Source organism: Hippocampus guttulatus, chromosome 20 (genome assembly GCF_054856545.1).
Source record: "Hippocampus guttulatus isolate MCC_2025c chromosome 20, RoL_Hgut_1.0, whole genome shotgun sequence".
NCBI lineage: Eukaryota > Metazoa > Chordata > Actinopteri > Syngnathiformes > Syngnathidae > Hippocampus > Hippocampus guttulatus.
In genome coordinates, this window is record NC_141280.1 from 1,066,111 (window position 1) to 1,088,461 (window position 22,351).

General features: G+C 52.1%; 3 protein-coding genes and 2 pseudogenes across 4 annotated transcripts in view; 1 reads left to right on the top strand and 4 right to left on the bottom strand.

Moving 5' to 3' along the window:
* Positions 1 to 7,703, bottom strand: part of LOC147187381 (collagen alpha-1(XII) chain-like) — a 56,452-nt gene extending 48,749 nt beyond the window's left edge. Inside the window, exons 1-6 of one of the 2 annotated variants that reach the window (XM_086101168.1) lie at positions 7,453 to 7,703; positions 6,396 to 6,512; positions 2,974 to 3,090; positions 1,893 to 2,036; positions 1,718 to 1,765; positions 810 to 1,073 (exon numbers count right to left, since the gene is read on the bottom strand). In XM_086101168.1, the coding sequence (XP_085957294.1) occupies positions 810 to 1,073; positions 1,718 to 1,765; positions 1,893 to 2,036; positions 2,974 to 3,090; positions 6,396 to 6,468 (646 nt within the window). In that variant the 5' untranslated portion in view covers positions 6,469 to 6,512; positions 7,453 to 7,703. The remainder of the gene's footprint in view (positions 1 to 809; positions 1,074 to 1,717; positions 1,766 to 1,892; positions 2,037 to 2,973; positions 3,091 to 6,395; positions 6,513 to 7,452) is intronic. The other variant, XM_086101167.1, reaches the window with a different exon arrangement.
* Positions 7,704 to 8,669: 966 nt separating this feature from the next.
* On the bottom strand, positions 8,670 to 11,437 carry LOC147187382 (cytochrome c oxidase subunit 7A2, mitochondrial-like). The gene is made up of 4 exons (XM_086101179.1): positions 11,312 to 11,437; positions 10,374 to 10,463; positions 9,055 to 9,139; positions 8,670 to 8,848 (listed from the first exon to the last, which is right to left on the bottom strand). Exons 1-4 carry the CDS (start codon positions 11,327 to 11,329, stop codon positions 8,790 to 8,792), a joined length of 252 nt encoding a protein of 83 aa, XP_085957305.1. The 5' UTR covers positions 11,330 to 11,437; the 3' UTR covers positions 8,670 to 8,789.
* Positions 11,438 to 12,406: 969 nt separating this feature from the next.
* LOC147187383 (myosin-6 pseudogene) lies at positions 12,407 to 18,584 on the top strand (annotated as a pseudogene).
* A 203-nt stretch (positions 18,585 to 18,787) lies between these two features.
* LOC147187384 (complement C1q tumor necrosis factor-related protein 3-like) lies at positions 18,788 to 19,632 on the bottom strand. The gene is made up of 3 exons (XM_086101176.1): positions 19,427 to 19,632; positions 19,204 to 19,341; positions 18,788 to 19,116 (listed from the first exon to the last, which is right to left on the bottom strand). The coding sequence occupies exons 1-3, from the start codon at positions 19,593 to 19,595 to the stop codon at positions 18,845 to 18,847; spliced, it is 579 nt and encodes a 192-aa protein (XP_085957302.1). The 5' UTR covers positions 19,596 to 19,632; the 3' UTR covers positions 18,788 to 18,844.
* A 534-nt stretch (positions 19,633 to 20,166) lies between these two features.
* On the bottom strand, positions 20,167 to 22,050 carry LOC147187385 (zinc finger and BTB domain-containing protein 1 pseudogene; annotated as a pseudogene).
* Positions 22,051 to 22,351: the final 301 nt, after the last annotated feature.

The window sequence follows — 22,351 nt, forward strand, 5'->3', positions numbered from 1 at the left end:
AGTCGTTCTTTTAACGGTTAAGAGCGGCGGAGGGTCTCGAGCGGCTCGTCTGTGAAACTGAGCGCACCACCGTCATGACTAACAGATGACTGTAGATGGCGCCATTGGGTCAGCGTCGACGTCAGTTGGCCACGGGTCTCTAAATGGCGCCTTGGTCAACCAAAGTCCTCCTGTTTTAGTTAATAAGAGCCTTTCTGCGCTCTTTGGTGGCAAAGCCGAGTTATTGGCGAAAGCACAACATGTTCTTCTGCCTACGGGTGAAGAATGGAAAAAACTCAGAGCCCCCGTGCAAAAGAAGGACATTTTGAAATCTTTCCATTCTGTTGTATTTTGAGGGTCACTTGAGCAAAAGTCGCCACATTTCAGAGCGAAAAGAGGTCATTGGGCTTGTTTTCGTCAAAACGGTGAAATGATGCATGCGATCGATCTTTGCCGATCCTTCGCTGCCGGAACAATTCAGCGGCCGCTCGTGACATTTGCCTTTTCTCCCGTTGAGGTCGGGAAGCGCTGCTTTCGATTTACTCGCAATTCAAAATGAAGGCTGTGCCAACAAGTGCGCGAGTGCAAAAACAGATGCCGAACATCTTGCTGACCTACTTCTTCTTCGCCTTTGAAGAAGGCTCATTCATGACACTCGAGAGAAGGCAAATCCGGCCACCGCGTTCGGCGCATCATCAAACATCCGATGACGCGATGTCGTGCTTTGCTAGCCCTCGCCGCGACAAATGGGAGAGCGAGCTCTCGTATTTGGACGGCGATCCCCCACGTAAATACGAGCGCGGGTGTGTTCATGAAAGAAGTCGCCGCACCTGTCCTGGCGTTGCCGTGGTGGATGTCCAGCGCTGCGATGGCACGCATGAGGGCGGGTCGGCTCAGGTGCCGGTCCAGCGGGAAGCCGGCGGGCGCGGGGCCGCCGTACTGGAGCACGGCCACGCGGGTTTTGTCCGAACCGATCTGGAAGGCCCCGGCCACGGCCGCCGTCAGGCCGCGCACGTTTTTGAAGGCGGCGCGGTCCGAGGCCCAGGACCCGGCCAGCAGGAAGGCCACGTCCGCCACGGCGCCCGCGGGACATTCTGCAGGGGAAAAACGCACACCGGATGTCACGGCGCCTGCGGAAACTTCCGGCGTGAAGAAAAAGACAGGGAGGCCCCGCGTAGAAATGCATTTTTGGCGTCTGTAGCCGTCGATGGCAGCCAATGAGTTTGTTTTGAATCTCGTCCCATCCTTACTTTGCATCGCTACGTGACGTTCGCACAAAATGCATCGGTGGCAAGTAAGCAAGTACAAAAACTTTGTTCGTGCGCTTTCCTGAAGTCGTTATTCTTCCAGCTTTGAGAACAGATTTGTGCTTTCCATTCCTTGCTTGTGAAAATAGGCAAGATTGTTGAATCCTCTTTGGGCATGGGCAGATGGTAACAGCATTTCCTAACTCCAGGGTCTGTACTGTTTTTAGGCTTGACATATTTACGAGTCGGCCCGTCCCTGCCAAATTAAAACCTGAGCGGTTTTGTTTACATCAGATGGGTGGGGGGAATATGTCTTTTTTTATTTTATTTTTTTTGGTCTATTCCAACTTGACAGCTGCCCTGTGGGCTCGCATGGCTACTTTCGAGGGCCTTGTTTTTGCAAAGCGAGCTGAATCGGTAAATTCGGCCACTCCCAACCAGGGCTGCGTCGCCAACTCGCGATCGTCCGTGCGGGGAGCGATTCCACTTACTTGCGGCATCTGCGTCCAGTCTTCTGGAAGCTCCTCCTCCAGACTCGACTGAAAGGTTTGATTTGGAAGAGTTGAGCAATGAAACAATTTCTTCCCAGAGAGTTGTGGAAAAATGCTACCGGTTGTGCACGAGAGTTTTGCCTCTCCAGTAACACGTCTTGGTCGTAAAACTTACTGGTAATCAGTCCCGAGACGGGAAGACTCTCTTGGGCTCCGGCGTAGGCAAAGACGCTGACGGTGTAGTCCACGTCTTGACTGAGCTCCGAGATGGACGTGGACGTGGCCGACGGCGCGAGAGCAAATTCTCGTACGAATTCTCCTAGAAAAGCACCGCGACGTAGATGGTCAACGTTGGCGGTCAACAGGCGACGTCATCGCACCGGAATTCAAGAGAACGGAAGCGAGTGTTGGGGCGAAGCGCAATTTCCAGAGAGGCCGAGTGCTTCGTGGCCTCTCGGGGGGGGGTCAGCCAAGGTCAATGAAGACGACTCCAAACCGAGGTCGGAGTTTGTTTGTTTTTTCCTATTTGCTGTCCTTAAGACCTTTCATGTTTATCATATTTGGTGTGCTGCACTACGAACGGTCGACGTTTGGTGAATCGCTTTGAATCCAAAAATCCTTTTATTGACAATAAAATCAAGTTTGTTCAACTTCATGGTTGTTTTCAGTGACAGCGGAAATCTGATGATTTTTGCCTCCGACAATTTTTGTGAGACTGAAATTAAGATTTGTATTTTTTTTTTGTAGCCAGCGTCTTTGACAGTAAAATGAAGGCGATTTTGTCGTTTATGACAACAAAAAATTTGAGATTTGGACGGAAGTTAACATTGGAAATGAAACAAAGATCATCTCGCCGCTCATGTCTTCATTAAGAATCGAAATAAGATTTGTTTTTGCCCGCGGTCTTTCTTGACAATTCAAATGAAGATGATGTGCGCATCTAATATTGTGTATTGAAGTCAAGCCGATTGAGGCGCTTTGCTTTGACGCTGATGACAAGCAATCGTGATTTCACCTCTGCTATGTTTTCATGGCGTGATATTAAGATGATTTATCCTGACTTTGTTGTGTCGCCCGCGGCCGAAAGGCGTTGTGGGGGGTGCGAAGGGATGGGCAGTGAAATTGTTTTTCCCCTCGGGGCGTGTGAAATAATGCTTTTCCCGAGTGGGCGCGCGCGTCCTTGCGTGCGTGGCGACCTAATTGCAGGGTGCGTCTGTGCTCGTTTGCGCGGCCAGGACAGGACGGGACAGGCCCACCTGTATCAGAAGTCACGTGGATCCTGTAGCCGTCGAGGTGCGAGCTCGGCCTTTTCCACGACATCCGCACCGTCCGCTCGTCCGTGATGTGAAAGGTCAAATCGGACGGCGGCTCCACTGCGCACACATAAAAGAAAAAAGAACCGCGTTGAGGGCGCCGCACGCACACTTGGTGTACTTTGTGTTGTTAGTTGGAGCACACGACATTCCACAAGGTGACAGGCGGCAAGAGCAAAGAAAGGCCAACGTCAACGCAAACAATTTGGACTTTTGGCTAAAGCACTGGTGTCCAACCAACGGCCCGTGGGCCATCGGTGGCCCGCCGGCAGTCAAGCAACCCCATTTACCAGTTTACTTCTGGCTTCGTAAAGTGCCATGACCGTATACGCCGGGGTATTTGTCTGCATGCGGGCCTCAAAAGAAAAGGTTTGCCGTCATAAAGCACTTTGCAGCTAGCTTCTTGTTCAAACTAACCTGAAAGCCACATGAAATAAAAATGGATCACAAAAGAGTTGGGAAGCCAATTGCGTTGAAGCTTTTCTTTGCCGTCGCACATGAAAATGGTCGCAAAGATGTTTTCATGTTTTCAGAGCGGACGTCAATCCAACACTTTGATTGAATTGACCAACACGCACGTTGGTCCACATCCGCCCAGACGCCTTCGGCCATGGTGGCGACCACAAGGAGAACTTTTCTGCTTTTGGTGAGAGGGCAGGGGGGAAGTGTCATTTGGGGGGGGGGGGGGGGGGTGAGCAAACAAACACACAGCACAAATGTACATGATGACAACATGACAAGTGTACATGACAAGTTGCAAGCTACAACTTGGGGACAAAAAGGCTCATGTACACAAAGACCCTGTGTTCTTTGTGGAATATTTTCAGGGGATATTCTTCGGGTTGGCGTGGAACTCACACAAGACTGGCTGGCTACTTCGCTTTTTTTCTTTTTAAACACTTTTTTAAAAGTCGACTGAAACAAAGACACACAACTACGACTCTAGAATGTGAGCTCGCTAGCTAACTAATTAGCGGCTAATGAACCGGACGCAAACGGAACGTTCCAGACTTCTGACAAGTTTACATTTAGCATTAGCAACATGCTAGCACACCAATGAACAAATAAGTCACGTCTTAGCTTTGTGCGAGTCAATAAACTATTCTCGAAGAAACTTCTTGACGGAGAATGCAACTTTCAACGACAACAAGGTCAACGGGTCGTGATCTGCGGAAAAAGATGACAACGAAACGGCAAACGCTCGCTTTCTTTTTCTTTTGTTGTCCGGTGCCAACCGCAGCAGCAGGTGAAGAATATCCCAGCAAAATATTGTCGTGAAGTCCGGAAGGAGGTGCGGACTTGACCGGGAAGGTGACACGACGGCACGGGACAATGCGGAGGAAGCACCAACCTGACCAGTGAGACGTTGCTTCTGCTTCCCAGAAAAAAAGCGCAAACGTGTCCAGGAGACGCTGGTGGCTTGTCCACACCGCTGTCAAAAGGCCCTCTATTGTCTCATTAAATGGCTCCACTTCCTCCGTTTGACTTGGCAGCCCGCACGATGCATTCGGGCCGGTGGACTTCAGTCGCACCAGCACAGGCACTCGCCGGCATTTTACAAGCCAGATTCCATCGGTTCATTTTATAGCAAGTCTTTGCGTTTCTGTCAACTTGCCTTGCTTCCCGTCCGAGTCCGTTTGATGTGTTTGTCCAGTCCACATTTCAGCCTCTTTGTGTGGTCATGCCAATGTAATCTGCCTCAGGCCTTCACAAACGCTCATGCTGATTTAGCAATTAGGCTTTTTTTTCCAATCTTCAAACATTTCCTCACGCTATGATTTTTTATTTTATTTTTATTTTTTGGTGGTAAAAGTACCAATAATGGCATGCTGGATCCCTCTACTGGTAAGCAAAGGCATGGCTCAATTAAATGTTCGACGTGTGCAGACTGTCACGAGGACGTCTTTTTATTTTATTTTTTTCCAATCAGTACATCTGTGAAGACCAACTCAGTGTTATTTCACTTTTTACATTTACAGTTCATCTTTAAAGATGCTTTGCTCTCCATTTGTATTGTGGTTTACATTTCTGTGCCATATATTTGATTCAGGTCATGATTTAAGAGCACCTGCTCTGTTTTTTTATTTTACAAAATCACATACAATGTTAATTGTCAAACCTGTTGAAGAACCCGTTGTCAAAAGTTGAAGCGCCGCAGGATGGTTAAGACCGTATGGAAGCAGTATATTAGCAAAAGTGACAGGAGGTCAGACAGAACAGATGCGTTTTCTTTGTCTGACTTTTTTTTTTCTTTGAGCGTGCTCAATTTGTGTCATTTGGGAGAAAATAAGCAGACTGATTGCACCCCCCCCCCCCCTTTGGTGTTCAACTTGTGGAAAAAGATGAGTTGAAGTCATATTTAGTCTCCACGTTCCATGAGGAGAAATCACCCAGCAGGAAAGTTGGCCGCTGGCCTAATGGCCGCTTTCCCTCTTTTTTTTTTTCTTCGCTTTCTTTTCGCACAGACCACATGGAGACTTTATAGCGAGGCCGCCTCCTGGCGGCCACGCTATAAATTGCACACTGCAAGAGGGTCACATTACTTGAGCGTTTTCATTTTACGTCTCCGAAAAAGCAACCTTGAAGACAAACATATTGCGTTTTTTTAATAGTGCAAAAGTTTGCATTTATATTTCCTTTCCTAAGTTAAAATATCAACTTTTTTTTCCAATATGTGCCTCTACCAAACAGTTGGTGTCACTTTTTTTTAACTGTTTAATGCCATCAACCATTTGACAGAAGCTTAGACTTGAAAAAGGAATCATTTTCTTAAACTTTTTGTTCACTATTAAGAGACACAAATTAATTCTTTGGTTTGTAGAAATATGCAAAAGACTGAATTGTTTGTGTATTGTTGTTGTTTTTTTTCCCCCACTCTGGATGAGTGGGGCACGCCAACAGTTTCTATCTTGATCTTATCCGTCCGTGTAGGTTACAATACCACACACACACACACACACACACACTTTCATTTGACTTGTACAACAACAATACAACACATGTCAGGATAAAAAAAAAACATGCTCAACATTTCAGATTTGCTTACTTAATGTGCGTTACTGATTGGTTGAGAGGAATAAAGGGATTCAAACCTCCAAGCAACATCAAATACAAAGAGAAAGAGCATCACGTGAACATTCTTCGGAGGCAATTCCACAATGACATTTGGAATATGGACAGCAAGTTTTTTTTTCTTTTAATATCAGCAAACGATGAGAAGACATCAGTAACAAAACTTTCAAACACACACCCACACACACATATAACCGCTTTCCACAACTACAACGAGATGCACGCCAGGAAAGGCAGAGGTGAAAGGTCAAGGGAGGAGGAGAAGGGAATGGGGGAGGAGGCGGAGGTCGTACCTTGGGCCTGGGCTGAAGAGGAGAGCGCCAGCGCCAGAAGCGCCGCGGCGACCAGAGTCAGCCCACTCTTCATTTTGGCTTCCTGTGGCTCACCACAGCGCGGACGACGTCTGCCAACTGCGCCGCCGACAGCGCCGTGATGACGACGACGACATGTGAGGAGGAGGGCGACATGTGAGAACGCGGGAGATGCCGCGGCAACGGCGCAAAAAGAGGAGGCTGCTTGAGGAAGGCTGGGCAATGGGAGAGAAGGGGAAAGAGGAGCACCAGGAGGGACAGGAAACTTGACGAAGAGCTGCTGAGGTAACGGGAGGAAGGAGATCACAAGGACCAAGAAGAAAAGGGGGGGGGGGGAGAAAACGGGATGAAGTCTTGAGAAAAGGGAAGCAAGGAAGGAGGACACAAGAGGAGTGGAAGGAGGAGGAATGGGTTCAGAAGGTAGCTGGTAACCAGAGGCGGAGGAGAAATGAGGAGGAGGAAACAGGGCAGGCTGACGAAGGACTAACTTGAGGAGCAAGATCAAAACGTGAGGAGGATGAGGAAGGGGAAATATGAGAAGCTACTGGCAGGGGGGGGGGGGGGGGGGGAGAAGTCAAAGTGGTAATTGCGCCTGCAAGGTAGAAGGAAGCCAGAGGAGGACAAGGAGGAGGAGGAGATGTAGGGAAGGAGAGATGGCAACCAGAAGGAGGCAGCTGGGATGGGAAACAGGAGCGCGCGGATGAAGGGCAAACCAGAGGAGCTCGAAGACTCAAAGGAGCGCGAAGAGCTGCTAGGCTCAAAGAGAGCAGCCGGAAGAAAGGAGAAGGTCAAAAAGGAGGAGCGGACAGATTCTGTGGTACCTGCGCGCCAAGTCAAAGGGACAAATTGATGAGGGCAACTTTACGATTCGAGTTCACGCAACGTTGCCCCGCGCCAACTACGACGGGCAACAAGGAAGAAATGAAAACGACGGAGAAGAGAAGAGCAGAGCACGCCGCGGACGCGCAATTAGTTGACGTCATTACACGCAGACGATAAAACCAACGTCAAAAATCGATAACTTAGGCGTGTGACCAACCTGAAGCTTGGTCAGCAAATGGTCCGCCACCGAGAAGAGGAACAAGAGGACGATGATGGAGAAGGAGGAGGAGGAGGAGGAAGAGCTCGTGCGCTTCTCGGAGGTGTTGCGAGCTTGTGGCCGCAGCTCGGCAGGCGTCGTCGATTTTTCCTCCAAGTGGGCTGAGCCTCCCCTCCGCGCCCCATTTAAAAGGGGGAGGGGGAGCGGGGCCGGTGGGGGTGCCCACCCCGCGGACCACAAACACCAAAGGCACTCTAGGAAACTTTGAGACTTCTCACATGCGCTCATTGATTTTTGTGTTGACGCAGCACAAGCGAATGACTTTCTCTCCTCGCGAACGCCCGTTGCGAAAAGGTTCAGTCGGCGATCACCTTTCGAAGTCAAAGTCAAAGTCGCTCTTGTCTTCACGTGGCGGCCGCAGGTTCGACGGAAGGACCAGAAGCTTCTCTTAGCCTGCGCCGCTCGGGCGCCCTCTGGCGGCCACCGCCCAAAAGCGCCGCACTTGCTCAACTTTTCACAATTAGGGAAAAAAAAAATCACTGGGCGTCTGCAAATCAAACTTTATTTGGGAAACTTGTCGGTTTAAAAAAAATAAACGTTTTTTTAATCAAATATTTGAGGCTAGAATTTTGCTCTGACCTTTTGAACAACTTCCAATTAGTCACTTTTTTTTTTTTTTAAGGAATTATTTGGATGACTCAGTGAACAGAATTCTCTCCTGTCAAACGCAGGGCAGCGTTGGCCTCCAAAAATCCACGTGCGCCGCCGCCTCGTGCTAATACCCGTGAGGCCAGGAGAAGGGAACTCACTCCGGTTGCTCAAGAGCCATCTCCTGCCCGTTTTGCGTCCCTCTCGACTGCAACGCACCCGATTCAAACAATCGGCTCATCAGCAAACTCGGTAGAAGCCTGAAACGATCATGATCAATTGAATCGAGTGCGTTGGGGTAGGGAGAGCTCAAAAACAGGCAGCAGACGGCTCTCTCGGACTGCGTTGGCCCATTGAGGTTACTCTTCAAGAGCATTTGGCTGTATCGACACGCAACGTTGACTTCCTTTTGGCTATTGTGCGATTCTTCTTTTCCTTTCCTCCAAGTCACGTCATACAATGGCCTTGCGTTACTTGCGAGCGACGACGGGCAATGGGGAAGGCTTGAAATTGTACTTCATGCGGCTTTGAGGCCACGCGTGCGTTCCAAGAGGACAAGGGGCGGCAGCTTGGTCATGACAAGTTTAATTGATCTTCTCGCGGGGAAATAAATACTGATCCCATGAACACGACAGGAACACGACCATCGTCATCTTCCTCATTACACTCAACACGACGCGGAGGCGGAGTCACGCTTTCCTCTGGGGGCTGGCCGCCTTTAGCAGCTCGTACACCACGTAGGCCGCACCTGTGAATGCCAACACAACACACATCTGACAAAGATGGAAAAAAAAGCAAGCAATCCATTTTGACAAAGTGACCAAGTCCAAAGCGCAGATGTCTCTTTTTTTTTTTTCTTCCCTCAACTTGAAAGTGGAAATGCATTCGCGAGGTCAGGCGCAAAAGAGCGGAAGTGGCGTTTTGCGGATGGCGATGGCTCGCTCGCTCACTCACCCAGCACGGTGAGCGTCATGGTGGCTCGGTAGAGCAGAGCGTCGGTCGTGCCGCCTTTCAGATGCACGGGGATGCCGTTGTCCTCCTGACAAGCGCCACAAAACGGGTGAAACAACAAATAAAAGCTTCCAAAATAGATTCTACAAGCTGGAAACGTTGACGTGCTCAAGCGTGTATCACGAGGCCACTTTTTTTTGCCGTGAGAAGTGTGAACAAATCAGCCATTTTCATCAAGCACGGAATTTTTTATATGATGTATAGTCAGTAAGACACTCATTTTGGGTGATTTGTAATTAGAGTGGATTTTTAAAAAATAGTCTTCACAGCAGTTCAAAAAAAAAATAATATTGTTTTTAAATGCAAGTTTGCTTCCCACTCCAACGCGTGGTGCCGTTAGCTCGTCTGGGCCGAGCCATAAATAAGGGACGAGCGATTATTCATTGACAGCAGAGGGAACGATGGAAGGTAAAGCGGTCGCCGAGGAATTTCACGCCAGGGAAAAAAAAGACAAGCGTCAGATGTTTGCTTTCTTGTTTTTCCATCCATCACGGGGACGCTCGTCACGTTGATTGACGGCTGCGCTTTGGCGAGCGGAGCGTCCCTCGCCGTCGTCAACTTTCGTTTTGCGGCCGGCGGAACTGCGAGCGGGCGGAAAGTTGTCGGCTTCCAGCTTTCAAGTCGCAATCAAACGTGAGACGATAAGCCTGAGGCGCAAATTCAAACGCGCTCCCATCCCACATCATCTTCGCCATTGAAATCAATCGATACAATCGATACATTCATCTGATCCGGGCAACCCCCCCTCCAATTCGACTTGAGCCAGCCATATTGCTGCAGGGCATGTCCTGCCTTGAGGTCCGGTGGGATTCAGTAACGTCTCAGTCTCTCTCTGAGCTGCTCAGCACGCCACTATTTGGTAGAACAGATGGAATTCCCTTTGGTTTTCCAAGTCAGTTTTCCAGTTACCTTCACCCGGGAATGACAAAAAGCTCGAAGCAAGCACGCTGTGCCTCTTACGGGTAAAACTGGGCAAGCGAGGGAGACCGAACGAGCAGAAAATGTACAGTCGGGTGATGATTTTTCCAAAGTGGCCACGTGAGCAAGCGGTACGGTGGCCGAGGGAGCGACGCCAACATGCTAACCTCAAGTATGTTCCACATTCATTGAATGGAATCCTATGAAGCATGACGCCGTCTGCTTTCAGCCAGCCGCTACTCGTGTACATCTTGTTACAATTAAGGCCAGAGCGTTTGCAAGAAAATGAGAAGCGGTGACTTAACGTGAGGCTGAAAAGCGCGGGTGCGAGGCACACCGGGTACCTGGAAGAGCTTCTGGTTCTTGGGGACTTGGTTCTCCACCGGTCTCCGAGCGGAGCCGCAAAAGGTCCGCCGCGCCACCTGCTGGAGCGCCTGGGTACGACAGAACGACACGCGGTCAGGTCTGGACACATTGGCAACGTCAACCGAGGAGAAGGTTTGAGCTCGGCGCACGGCTTGTGCTCGGGAGCATCCTCGGCAAGACTCACGATCGAACTCCTGGATGGGCTTGCGCGCTTGCCCGAGTGGCCTTTCCTTTGGCGCGCCAGACCTTTGGCAGTGCTGCCATCTAGTGGCTTTACACGGCCAACACCAATGCGTTTCTACTGCCCAGTATCGGACAGACTTTGGTGCTTTTTGAGCAGTTTCAAAAATTCCGAACTTGTTTTCCCTCATATCAGTTGAGTAATATTCGGACGGAACAACCACGTTGCAGTTTATCGGCTCCTTTTATCATGTTTAATGCTTGAATATTGCAAATAGTATCGCTCTATTTGCATCCATGTATTGATTAAAGATTTTCCAAAGAGGAAGCACTAATTCTTCCTACGCAAATTGAGGGGAACAAAGCTGAACTTGTTCCAAGGAAGGTTATTGCTTTGTTTTCTATATGCGAAGGGGATAACGGTTGATTTTTGGAAACAAATAAAATGATATCCATGAAAACTGAAAATCTTATTTTTGCGGTAAAAAAAAAAAAGTTTATTGTAAAGAGTTTATTTCGTAGTCTATCCTGGCGTTTGACGTTGCAAAAGCTTGACGACGGAAATTTAAAGTTTCACGCGTGTCAGCGCGACGACATTAGCTGCCTTTGACCCCTAGCCGACACTTTGAGGCCAAACGGAGCCCAATGGAGGCGTCGTGCCAACTTGCTCTCTGCACAGCAAAACAAGCAAACGCTCGAAAAGGCCAACGAGCTGTGAAGGACGAGAAGGACTTACAAAAACGCCGCGATTCATCTTGTTGGCTTGCCTTTCTCTCACAAGGACGCAAACGACTTCCGCGCGTCGTTCTTTTTCCGTCTTCGTCTTCTTCTTGGCTTTCTACCGCGCGTGCTTCCATCGCATACAATTCTCTGTACTGCCCTCGTGAGGCCTTTATTGGAAGCGCATGAGTCACCTTGCCCGCCCCTCGGAGCGCAGAAAAAAAGCGACTTCATTTATGAGCACACACCTGAATACCCTACTTTACATTTATACGTCTTGTGGATTCCGCTGGAGGTGTTTTGATGATTGAAATCGTCTCCAATTCAAGGTGTGTGTGTGCGTGTGTGTGTGTGTGTGTGTGTGTGTGTGTGTGTGTGTGCGCCCCCGTGTGTGAGATAAATTCTATTTGTATACAGTGGAATTTTTATGTACACATGAAATGAGGAGTCCTTCTGGCATAAGACAGGCTACGGTCACAACACCTTTGACTGGTCACAGTTGGTCACTTCATATAATAATAGTGTGCGCAAGGGACAAAGTGAATAAAAAAATAAAAACAATTTGTCGTCTTTCCATTGTCACGACAGAGAGTACAGCGGCACAAACACTTTTAAAGTGTCTCTAAGATAAAACCAGACACAGAGGAACACCGATAACACATAGACATCTCAGTTTAACACACACCGACACGCGCACACACACACACACACACTCACACACACACACACAAACTAGTCTTGGAAATTGAGACAAAAACACTTGAGTTATTTTTCGGTTGCTTCTTTTGTGACAACCAGAACAAGAGTGCGTATGTGTGATGGGCTGGGGAGGTGCACTGAGCCCCACATGTTCTAAAAGAAGCAGCGTGAGGACTGAAAAGTGACTTTGATAAGCAGCGTTTGTGCTCTTCCTAATATGGCCTCCTGACAGTCCAAGGTCACGGGTGTGACCTCGTCGCATCTCCCCAGACACATTTAGCATCCATCTTTTCTCTGTTTCCCTGCCTCATCTCCTAGTTTGGTGTCACGGGCGCCTTTAAAAGTGGCTCCATCTCTCCCGGCGACGCAGTTCAGCTTCACGATCTTCGTATTCACAATGTCCGACGTAGCGATGGGCGAGTTCGGCAAGGCGGCTCCGTACCTCAGGAAGTCGGAGAAAGAGCGTCTGGAAGCTCAGACCAGACCGTTTGACATCAAGACGGAATGTTTTGTGGTGGACGACAAGGTAGAGTACACGAAGGGACAAATCCAGAGCAAAGAGGGTGGCATGGTCAAGGTGAAGAAGGAGGACGGGACCACGGTGAGCGCGAAGGAGGTCGATGTCCACCCGCAGAATCCTCCCAAATTTGACAAGATCGAAGACATGGCGATGTTCACGTTCCTCCACGAGCCGGCGGTGCTGTTCAACCTGAAGGAGCGCTACGCCGCCTGGATGATCTACACCTACTCCGGCCTCTTCTGCGTCACCGTCAACCCATACAAGTGGCTTCCCGTCTACGATGCCGAGGTGGTGGCGGCCTACAGAGGAAAGAAGAGGACCGAAGCTCCTCCTCATATCTTCTCCATTTCCGACAACGCTTACCAGTACATGCTGACGGATAGGGAAAACCAGTCGGTCCTCATCACCGGAGAATCCGGAGCCGGAAAGACCGTCAACACCAAGAGGGTTATCCAATACTTTGCCAGCATCGCTGCGGTCGGCGGCGGGGGCAAAAAGGACCCCAGTAAGGGGACGCTGGAGGATCAGATCATCCAGGCTAATCCAGCTCTGGAAGCCTTCGGCAACGCCAAAACCCTGAGGAACGACAACTCGTCTCGCTTTGGGAAGTTTATCAGGATCCACTTTGGGAACAGCGGGAAGCTGTCGTCCGCCGACATCGAGACGTACCTCCTGGAGAAGTCCCGCGTTACCTTTCAGCTCAAAGCTGAAAGGAACTACCACATCTTCTACCAGATTCTGTCGAATCAGAAGCCAGAGCTGCTCGACATGCTGCTGATCACCAACAACCCATACGACTACTCTTACATCTCCCAGGGAGAAGTCACGGTGGCCTCCATCAACGACTCGGAGGAGCTGATGGCCACAGACAGCGCTTTCGACGTGCTGGGCTTCACCGCCGAGGAGAAGATGGGCGTCTACAAGCTGACGGGCGCCATCATGCACTACGGGAACCTGAAGTTCAAGCAGAAGCAGCGGGAGGAGCAAGCCGAGCCCGACGGCACCGAGGCGGCGGACAAGTCCGCTTACCTGATGGGTCTCAACTCCGCCGACCTCATCAAAGGTTTGTGCCACCCCAGAGTCAAGGTCGGGAACGAGTTTGTGACCAAAGGCCAGAGCGTGGACCAGGTCTACTACGCCGTCGGCGCCTTGGCCAAGTCTGTGTATGAGAAGATGTTCAACTGGATGGTGGTCAGGATCAACCAGTCCCTGGACACCAAGCAGCATCGGCAGTACTTCATAGGCGTGCTGGACATCGCTGGCTTTGAGATCTTTGATTTCAATACCTTTGAGCAATTGTGCATCAACTTCACCAACGAGAAACTGCAACAGTTTTTCAACCACCACATGTTTGTCCTGGAGCAAGAAGAGTACAAGAAGGAGGGAATCGACTGGGAGTTCATCGACTTTGGCATGGACCTGCAGGCTTGCATCGATCTCATCGAGAAGCCGCTGGGGATCATGTCCATTCTGGAGGAAGAATGCATGTTCCCCAAAGCCAGCGACCAGACCTTCAAGTCCAAGCTCTATGACAATCACCTCGGCAAGAACAAAATGTTTGAGAAGCCCCGGGCTGCCAAGGGCAAAGCGGAGGCCCATTTCGCCCTTGTCCATTACGCCGGCACCGTGGACTACAACATTACGAATTGGCTGGTGAAAAACAAAGACCCCCTCAACGAAACCGTCGTCGGTCTCTACCAGAAGTCCTCGCTTAAGCTTCTTAGTCTGTTATTTTGCAGTTACTCGGGTGCCGCCGACGGTGGCGACAAAGGCGGCAAAGGAGCTAAGAAGAAGGGCTCGTCCTTCCAGACGGTGTCGGCCCTTCACAGAGAGAACCTCAATAAGCTGATGACCAACCTGAAGACGACCCATCCCCACTTTGTACGCTGCCTGATTCCAAATGAGCGCAAGACTCCCGGAGTCATGGACAACTGTCTGGTCATGCACCAGCTCCGTTGCAACGGCGTTCTGGAAGGCATTCGAATTTGCAGGAAGGGCTTTCCAAACCGCGTCCTTTACGGAGACTTCAAACAGAGGTACCGCATTCTCAACGCCTCCGCCATCCCCGAGGGTCAGTTTATGGACTGCAAGAAGAGCGCCGAGAAGCTGCTCTCGTCGCTGGATATCGACCACACGCAGTACAAGTTTGGCCACACCAAAGTCTTTTTTAAAGCCGGCCTACTCGGCACCCTGGAGGAGATGCGAGATGAACAGCTCTCGCGAATCATCACCAGGATCCAGGCCAACGCTCGCGCTCGACTCATGAGGGCCCAGTTTGCAAAGTTGGTCGAGCGCAGAGATGCCCTCGTGGTCATCCAGTGGAACCTCCGTTCTTTTCTCAGCGTGAAGAACTGGCCCTGGATGAAACTCTTCTTTAAGATCAAACCCCTGCTGAAGAGTGCGGAATCCGAGAAGGAGATGGCCAACATGAAGGACGAGTTCAACAAGCTGAAAGAAGCCCTTGAGAAATCAGAAACCCGTCGGAAGGAACTGGAGGAGAAGATAGTGACTCTCCTCCAGGAGAAGAATGATTTGACTCTGCAAATTCAGTCAGAGCAAGACACGCTCACAGATGCCGAAGAACGGTGCGAGCAGCTCATCAAGAGTAAGATACAACTGGAGGCAAAGCTCAAGGAGGCCAATGAGAGACTCGAGGACGAAGAAGAACTGAATGCGGACCTCGCGGCCAAGAAACGGAAGTTGGAAGATGAGTGCTCCGAGTTAAAAAAAGATATCGATAACCTTGAGCTGACTCTGGCCAAGGTTGAGAAAGAGAAACATGCCACGGAGAATAAGGTGAGGAACCTGAGTGAGGAGATGGCGTCCCAGGACGAGAGCATCCTGAAGCTGAGCAAAGAGAAGAAAGCGCTTCAGGAGGCTCACCAGCAGGTATTGGACGATCTTCAGAGCGAGGAGGACAAAGCCAACAGCCTGACCAAATCCAGAGCGAAGCTGGAGCAGCAGGTGGATGACCTGGAGGGCTCCTTGGAACAGGAGAAGAAGATCCGGATGGAGCTGGAGCGCTCCAAGAGGAAGCTCGAGGGGGACGTGAAGCTAGCCCAAGAGAACTCGATGGATTTGCAAAATGACAAGCAGCAACTGGAGGAGAAACTCAAGAAAAAAGACTTTGAGGCAGCCCAGATCACTTCCAGGCTGGAGGACGAGCAGGTCGCTTCAGGACAGCTCCAGAAGAAGCTGAAGGAAAACCAGGCCAGGATCGAGGAGTTGGAGGAGGAGCTGGACGCCGAGCGTGCGGCACGGGCCAAGGTGGAGAAGCAGCGCTCCGACCTTTCCCGTGAGCTGGAGGACATCAGTGAGCGTCTGGAGGAGGCGGGCGGAGCCTCGTCGGCGCAGGTGGAGCTAAACAAGAGAAGAGACGCCGAATTCCAGAAGCTGCGCCGAGAGCTGGAGGAGTCCACCCTCCGACACGAGGCCACCGCTGCCGCGCTACGGAAGAAGCATGCCGACGGCGTGGCCGAACTGGGCGAGCAAATTGACAACCTCCAGCGGGTCAGGCAGAAACTGGAGAAGGAAAAAAGTGAGCTGAAGCTCGAGCTGGACGACTTCGCTTCCAGCATGGAGAGCATGGCCAGGAACAAGTCCAACGTTGAAAAGATGTGCCGAACGATGGAGGACACCACGACAGAGTACAAGAGCAAATACGAGGAGGCTCAACGATCCGTCAATGACTTGACCACCCAGAGGGCCAAGCTGCTCGCCGAGAATGGCGAGTTTGGACGGCAGCTGGAGGAGAAGGATTGCTTGATCTCACAGCTCACCAGAGGGAAGAATTCGTACAACCAGCAGGTGGAAGACCTTCGCAGACAACTGGAAGAGGAAGTCAAGGCCAAGAATGCACTGGCGCACGCCGTGCAGTCGGCCCGCCACGACTCCGACCTGCTGCGGGAACAGTTTGAAGAGGAACAGGAAGCCAAGGCTGAGCTGCAGAGGGCCCTGTCCAAATCCAACAACGAAGTCTCGGCGTGGAGGAACAAGTACGAAACCGACGCCATCCAGAAAACCGAGGAGCTGGAGGAAGCAAAAAAGAAGCTGGTCCAGAGACTGCAGGAGGCTGAGGAGGCCATTGAAGCGGCCAATGCCAAATGTTCGTCGCTCGAGAAGACCAAGCACCGGCTCCAAAATGACATTGAGGACCTGATGCTGGACCTGGAGAGGTCCAATGCAGCTTCCGCCGGACTGGATAAAAAACAGCGCGCTTTTGACAAAGTCCTGGCAGAGTGGAAGCAAAAGTTCGAGGAGTCCCAATGTGAGCTGGAAGCCTCCCAGAAGGAGGCCCGAACTCTCAGCACCGAACTCTTTAAACTGAAAAATGCCTACGAGGAGTGCCTGGATCACCTGGAAACCACGAGGAGAGAGAACAAGAACCTGCAAGAGGAGATCTCGGACCTGAATGACCAGCTCGGGGAGGGGGGCAGAAGTGCTTGCGAACTCGAGAAGGCGAGGAAACAGCTAGAGCAAGAAAAGGCGGAGTTACAAGCAGCTCTCGAGGAAGCCGAAGGCTCGCTGGAGCACGAAGAGAGCAAAATCCTACGAGCCCAACTGGAGTTCAACCAAGCAAAGGCTGACATGGAGCGGAAAATGGCCGAGAAGGACGAGGAAATGGAGCAGGCCAAGAGGAACTACCAACGCGTGGTGGACTCGCTCCAGTCCTCTCTGGAGTCCGAGACCAGGAGCCGCAATGAAGCGCTGAGAGTGAGGAAGAAGATGGAGGGTGACCTCAACGAGATGGAGATCCAGCTCAGCCAAGCAAACCGGCAAGCGGTCGACGCCCAGAAACAACTCAAGAGCCTCCAGGCTTTCCTGAAGGACACCCAGTTGACACTGGATGACGTGCAGCGCGGGAACGATGACCTGCGGGAGAACATCGCCGTCCTGGAACGTCGAAACAATTTGATCCAGGCTGAGCTGGAAGAGGTCAGGGCCGCGCTGGAGCAAACAGACAGAAGCCGCAAGCTGGCCGAGCAGGAACTGACCGACTCCGCGGAGCGCACGCAGCTCCTGCACTCTCAGAACACCAGCCTGATCAACCAGAAGAAGAAGCACGAGGCGGACTTACTCCACCTGCAAAATGAAATGGAGGAGGTGGTCCAGGAGAATCGCAACGCAGAGGAAAAGGCAAAGAAGGCCATCACTGATGCGGCCATGATGGCTGAAGAGCTGAAGAAGGAGCAGGACACCAGCGCGCATCTGGAGCGCATGAAGAAGAACATGGAACAGACCATCAAAGACCTCCAGCACCGCCTGGACGAGGCCGAGCAGATCGCCATGAAAGGTGGCAAAAAACAACTCCAGAAACTGGAAGTTCGCATCAAAGACTTGGAGAACGAGCTGGAGGCGGAGCAGCGTCGAGGAAGTGAGTCCGTCAAAGGCGTCCGCAAGTACGAACGCCGCATTAAAGAACTCACCTATCAGACCGAGGAAGACCGCAAGAACGTGGCTCGACTCCAGGACTTGGTGGACAAGCTGCAGGTGAAAGTCAAATCCTACAAACGCGCCGCAGAGGAGGCGGAGGAGGCGGCCAACGGCAGCATGGCCAAAGTGCGCAAGCTGCAACACGAGCTGGAAGAAGCGCAGGAGAGAGCCGACGTGGCAGAGACCCAAGTCAACAAGCTGAGGGCCAAAACCAGAGATGGGGGCACCAAGAAGAACCTGGATGACTGATTCACAAGTAAGGCCCCTGTCAATCAAAACTGGATACTAAAGTTGGCATCCTCAAAAACGTTGTTACCGGCCTCACATTAACAACTTTAAAAAAAAAAAGAAAATGAAAAAAAAGTCTACATGTTTACATCTTATTTCTTGCCTTAAAGGCCACTTTTGGTGTTTTTCTTCTCACAGGTTTGTTTTTGGGCGACCAACGAGCTCAAATGTGTCACGTGACTTTACAAAGACGAAGAAGAAGAAGAACACCGGTTGCGACATGATTCGTGGTAAATTGATTGGTTCCCCTCCAAGCCAACAGGTGGCCTACATCATGTGGCTTCCTGAATTGTTGATTCGCAACCGGACAATCTCACGTCGCATCGGAAAATAAAAGTCGATAAAGTTCAATAAATGCACGTGTGTTTGCGCAGCTTTCTTCCTGATCTCTTCAAAATAAGAGTTCTTTGCAACGTTGGTTACTGATGACATGCCGCCAGTTTGATCCGACACACAAGCACGGCCGCACGCACGCGCTTACGCACACGCGCGCGCGCACACACACACACACACACACACACACACACACACACACACACACAACACTCTAGATATCGTTGTTTGGGGTTCATTTTTTTTTTTTTTTTTTATTCATGTGTGTTTCTGCCATCACATGCTTTTGAGGAGGAAGCCGCTGAAGGTGCTGAGTCGGCTCTGGTCAAAGATGCTCTTGTTGGCCCACAAGGTGACCCACAGCTTGTCTCCCTCCTCCAGTACCAGCGGCATGCCGTTGGTGGCGCCGCTGAATGTGCCCTGCGTGTCGTAGATGGCGAACATGTTGATGCCGTTCTTTATCACGGCCGCGTTCAAGGACCCCGATTTGCCCACGTTGCCGTTGAAGACGATGAAGTAGAGACCCCTCACAGGGGCTGTGAAGATGCCTGGGAGGTGAGGGGGGGGGGGGTTAGTAGTACTGCAATGGGACACGGATGAGATGTCGCTCGGTGCGAGAGGTGATGGCGCCCTACCTGTGTTGGAGTCGTAACCGTTGCCCACGTTGGTGATCACGTTCTTGAACACCAGGGTGGTGTCGGTGTCGAAGGGGCCGAGGTGGGTCCACTCCTGCGTGGTGACCAGCGCCGCCGCGAAGGACACCGGCGCTTTGGCTGCCCACACACACGCACCATAAAGATGAGCCTCACCGTTTCCGGGAACGTCTCAGTTTCTGAAGGTGTCGTTTCATTGACCGACCTGCTTCAGCTGCGTCCTTCTCCAGTTTGTCCACGCGCACTGCCAGCTGGTACATGAGGGCGTTGCAGTTCGGGTCAGCCTTGGCGCTCTCGTCGACGAAAAACGACTGCGCTCGGAGGCTCCCGACAGCGCACAGAATGAGCAACGTGGTCAAGAATGAGCACGCCATCGCTAAAATGACCAGCGGGGTGGCGTCTCGCCGTCAGACGTGCACTATTTAACCTGAACATCACCCTCGCGGACGTCCTTGCAAAGTTTGTTCACCTTCAGAACGGGGACTTTGTTCACAAACATTTGTTCACAAATCCCGTAAGGCAACCCGCTCCGCCACCCGCCCGCAAAAAAGAGGGCGCAACCGAAGACGATTGGCAAGATCAATCGCTAATGTTAGTATGAGGAATTTGCGGTCATGTTCTTTCGAATGATGAAACCGCACGTCGTTCTTTAATCATTTGGTTCAATTCTGAACTTTGTTTGCAAATATTAGATGAAGTTTGTTCAATCCTGAGCCAGATCGCCGTCGGCCAATCACCGACATTCGATCCGCAAGTTACAAAAAGCGTTTTAGACGCGCGCTCTCACGGGGCCCCGTTTCAGAGACCCGTCGAATCCGCAACAGGATGAGAACCAATCACAAGGTTTTGCCGTCCGTCATGTGATCCAACAGGGAAAGGACGACATCAAAAGTGAAGAATGAAATCTTAAATCTCATCATCACGACTGAGAAAACAAAGAAGACGTTTTGCAAGGTGTGCGGTTGTTTATTCCAAGTGTCACAAAAAGCCAAAGTGAACACTCCCGATGGTCCGTTAGGGTCCGCAAGCGCAACGGGACTGCCTCCGAGCACGGGTCGGGTCAGTTCAGTTGATGAGCTGTCGTCGACAACCGCCATTATCGTCGGCAGTGGCGGCGACGGCGAGGCAAGGCTTTCAAGTTCACCAGGAATCCCGTTTCGTCCGATGTCTCGGCCCCGCCCCCGCAACACGATCAGGAGCGTGGGAAGAAGAGGGTTCAAAGTGCAGATTTAAAAAAAAAAAAAAATGTCAATGCAGCGTCAGTATTCGGCCGAGGCTTTCGAGGGAGCGCCACTGTGACCGCCGTCGCCCGTATTGACGACGTCTGTAAAGCATTGCCTTGAGATTGACTCTTGAGCTGGGTCACGGGACAAATACAACCCTGACATCAACGTACCGCTGCTTCCTAGCCCCCGAACGGGCGCTCTACAGCCTCTTGGTGTGCTGGAGGTTGTAGTGCGTGCGCATGTCCTTGCGCAGGCGGAACTTGTCGCCGCACACGCCGCACACGTAGAGGTGCACGTCCATGTGCTCCTCCAGCTGCTCGCCGCCCGGGAAGATCTGGAAGCACACTTGGCAGATGGTCTCGCCGGCCGTCAGGTGCGAGATCATGTGGCGCACGTGGTCGTGCTTGAGGAAGGTGCCCTGCTCGCACACGGGGCACACGTAGCGCGCCACGCCGCGGTGCATGTCCGTGTGCAGGCGCAGCTGCCGCTCGCGCAGGAAGCGCTTGCCGCACGTCTGGCAGGTAAACTGCTTCTCCTTGGTGTGCACCGTGTAGTGCTCGCGCAGGTGGCAGCGCTGGAAGAAGCCTTTGCCGCAGATGGCGCAGAAATGTTTGCGTCGGTGATCGGGGCCGGCGGGGCCGCCGCCGCCGCCGGGGCCATCGCCGCCGCCCCCGCCGGCCGGCCGGAAGGCCTCGGCCTCATGGGGGCAGGAGAGGGCGTGCTCCAGCGCCAGGCTCTCGCTCTGGAAGGGCAGGCCGCAGTGAGGGCAGGCCAGCTCGGCGCCGGGCGGCTCGTCCGCCTCGTCCGACTCGCCGCAGCGCTCGGCGTGCTCCTGGAGCTGCCGGCCCTTGATCAACACTTGGCCGCAGCGTCCGCAGGCGCAGATGTGGCCCAGGTGGCTGGACAGGTAGTGCGCCGACCTGTCGTCCTCGCTCAGCGGAGCCCCGCACAGCTCGCACGGGTCGCCGTCCGCGCTCTCCTCTTTCACCGCAAAAACATCGGGCGACGTGGCGGAGGAGTCGCTTCCCGACACGGCGCCGAAGCAACGGTCGCCCGCCTTCTCCACGCCGGAGACGCCGGGCACCGCCTCGCGGTCCTCGTCGTCTGGCACCCCGAGCCCGCACGGTGCGACGACCGCGCCCGCCTCACGATCCTCCGGGCGGTGGTCGTCCGCAGGTTCCGTCTTGATGGAAACACGGCAGGCGGATCCCGCGCCGCCGCTGGGCCCCGCCGCGACCGAGCGCAGGTCGGCGAGCATCCGGCGCTCTTCGGCGCTGTCCGAAGCGGAGCTCTCGGCCTTGGCCGAGTCGTCGTCGCCATCTGGGCTGCGGGCGGGCGCGAAGGTCTTGCGGTTGGTGCAGGTGAGGATATGCTCGATCAGAAGCTTTTCGCAGCTGAAGACGAAGCCGCAGTCGTCGCAGGTGAAGGTGCGACCGAATCGAGGGCGTTCCCTCAGGGCCGAGCTCCTTCCTACACTCCGCTTCCTCAGGTCGCACGGTTGCTCCGCTGTCTGCCCACCGTCCACCACGCTCGGGAGGGCGGCAGCGCCGGGTGCTTCCTCGGTCGCGGGGGGCGCGCCCAGGTACCTGCCCAAGGTTGTTGCAATTCATGAAAACGAATCGGGGAAAAAAAACAAACAAAAGGGTGGAAACGAAATTATTATTTTTTTGCTTCATTGAAATAATAATAATGGACAGATTCAATTTTTTAAAGAATTGTTTGTTGCAGGCCTAATCAACGCCCAACCGACTCGAGCGCAGAAGAACACCGGTTGCGACATGATTCGTGGTAAATTGATTGGTTCCCCTCCAAGCCAACAGGTGGCCTACATCATGTGGCTTCCTGAATTGTTGATTCGCAACCGGACAATCTCACGTCGCATCGGAAAATAAAAGTCGATAAAG

What these genes read in the sequence shown, in the direction of transcription:
- LOC147187382 (XM_086101179.1), bottom strand. An exon ending in AGAACCAGAAGCTCTTCCAG is followed by an intron (nt 9,140 to 10,373) that starts GTACCCGGTGTG and finishes GGCGCTTGTCAG; the next exon opens with GAGGACAACGGCATCCCCGT. An exon ending in CATGACGCTCACCGTGCTGG is followed by an intron (nt 8,849 to 9,054) that starts GTGAGTGAGCGA and finishes TGGCATTCACAG; the next exon opens with GTGCGGCCTACGTGGTGTAC.
- LOC147187384 (XM_086101176.1), bottom strand. Translation starts at nt 19,595, where the DNA reads ATGGCGTGCTCATTCTTGACCACGTTGCTCATTCTGTGCGCTGTCGGG. An exon ending in GAAGGACGCAGCTGAAGCAG is followed by an intron (nt 19,342 to 19,426) that starts GTCGGTCAATGA and finishes GTGTGTGGGCAG; the next exon opens with CCAAAGCGCCGGTGTCCTTC. An exon ending in CGGTTACGACTCCAACACAG is followed by an intron (nt 19,117 to 19,203) that starts GTAGGGCGCCAT and finishes CTCACCTCCCAG; the next exon opens with GCATCTTCACAGCCCCTGTG.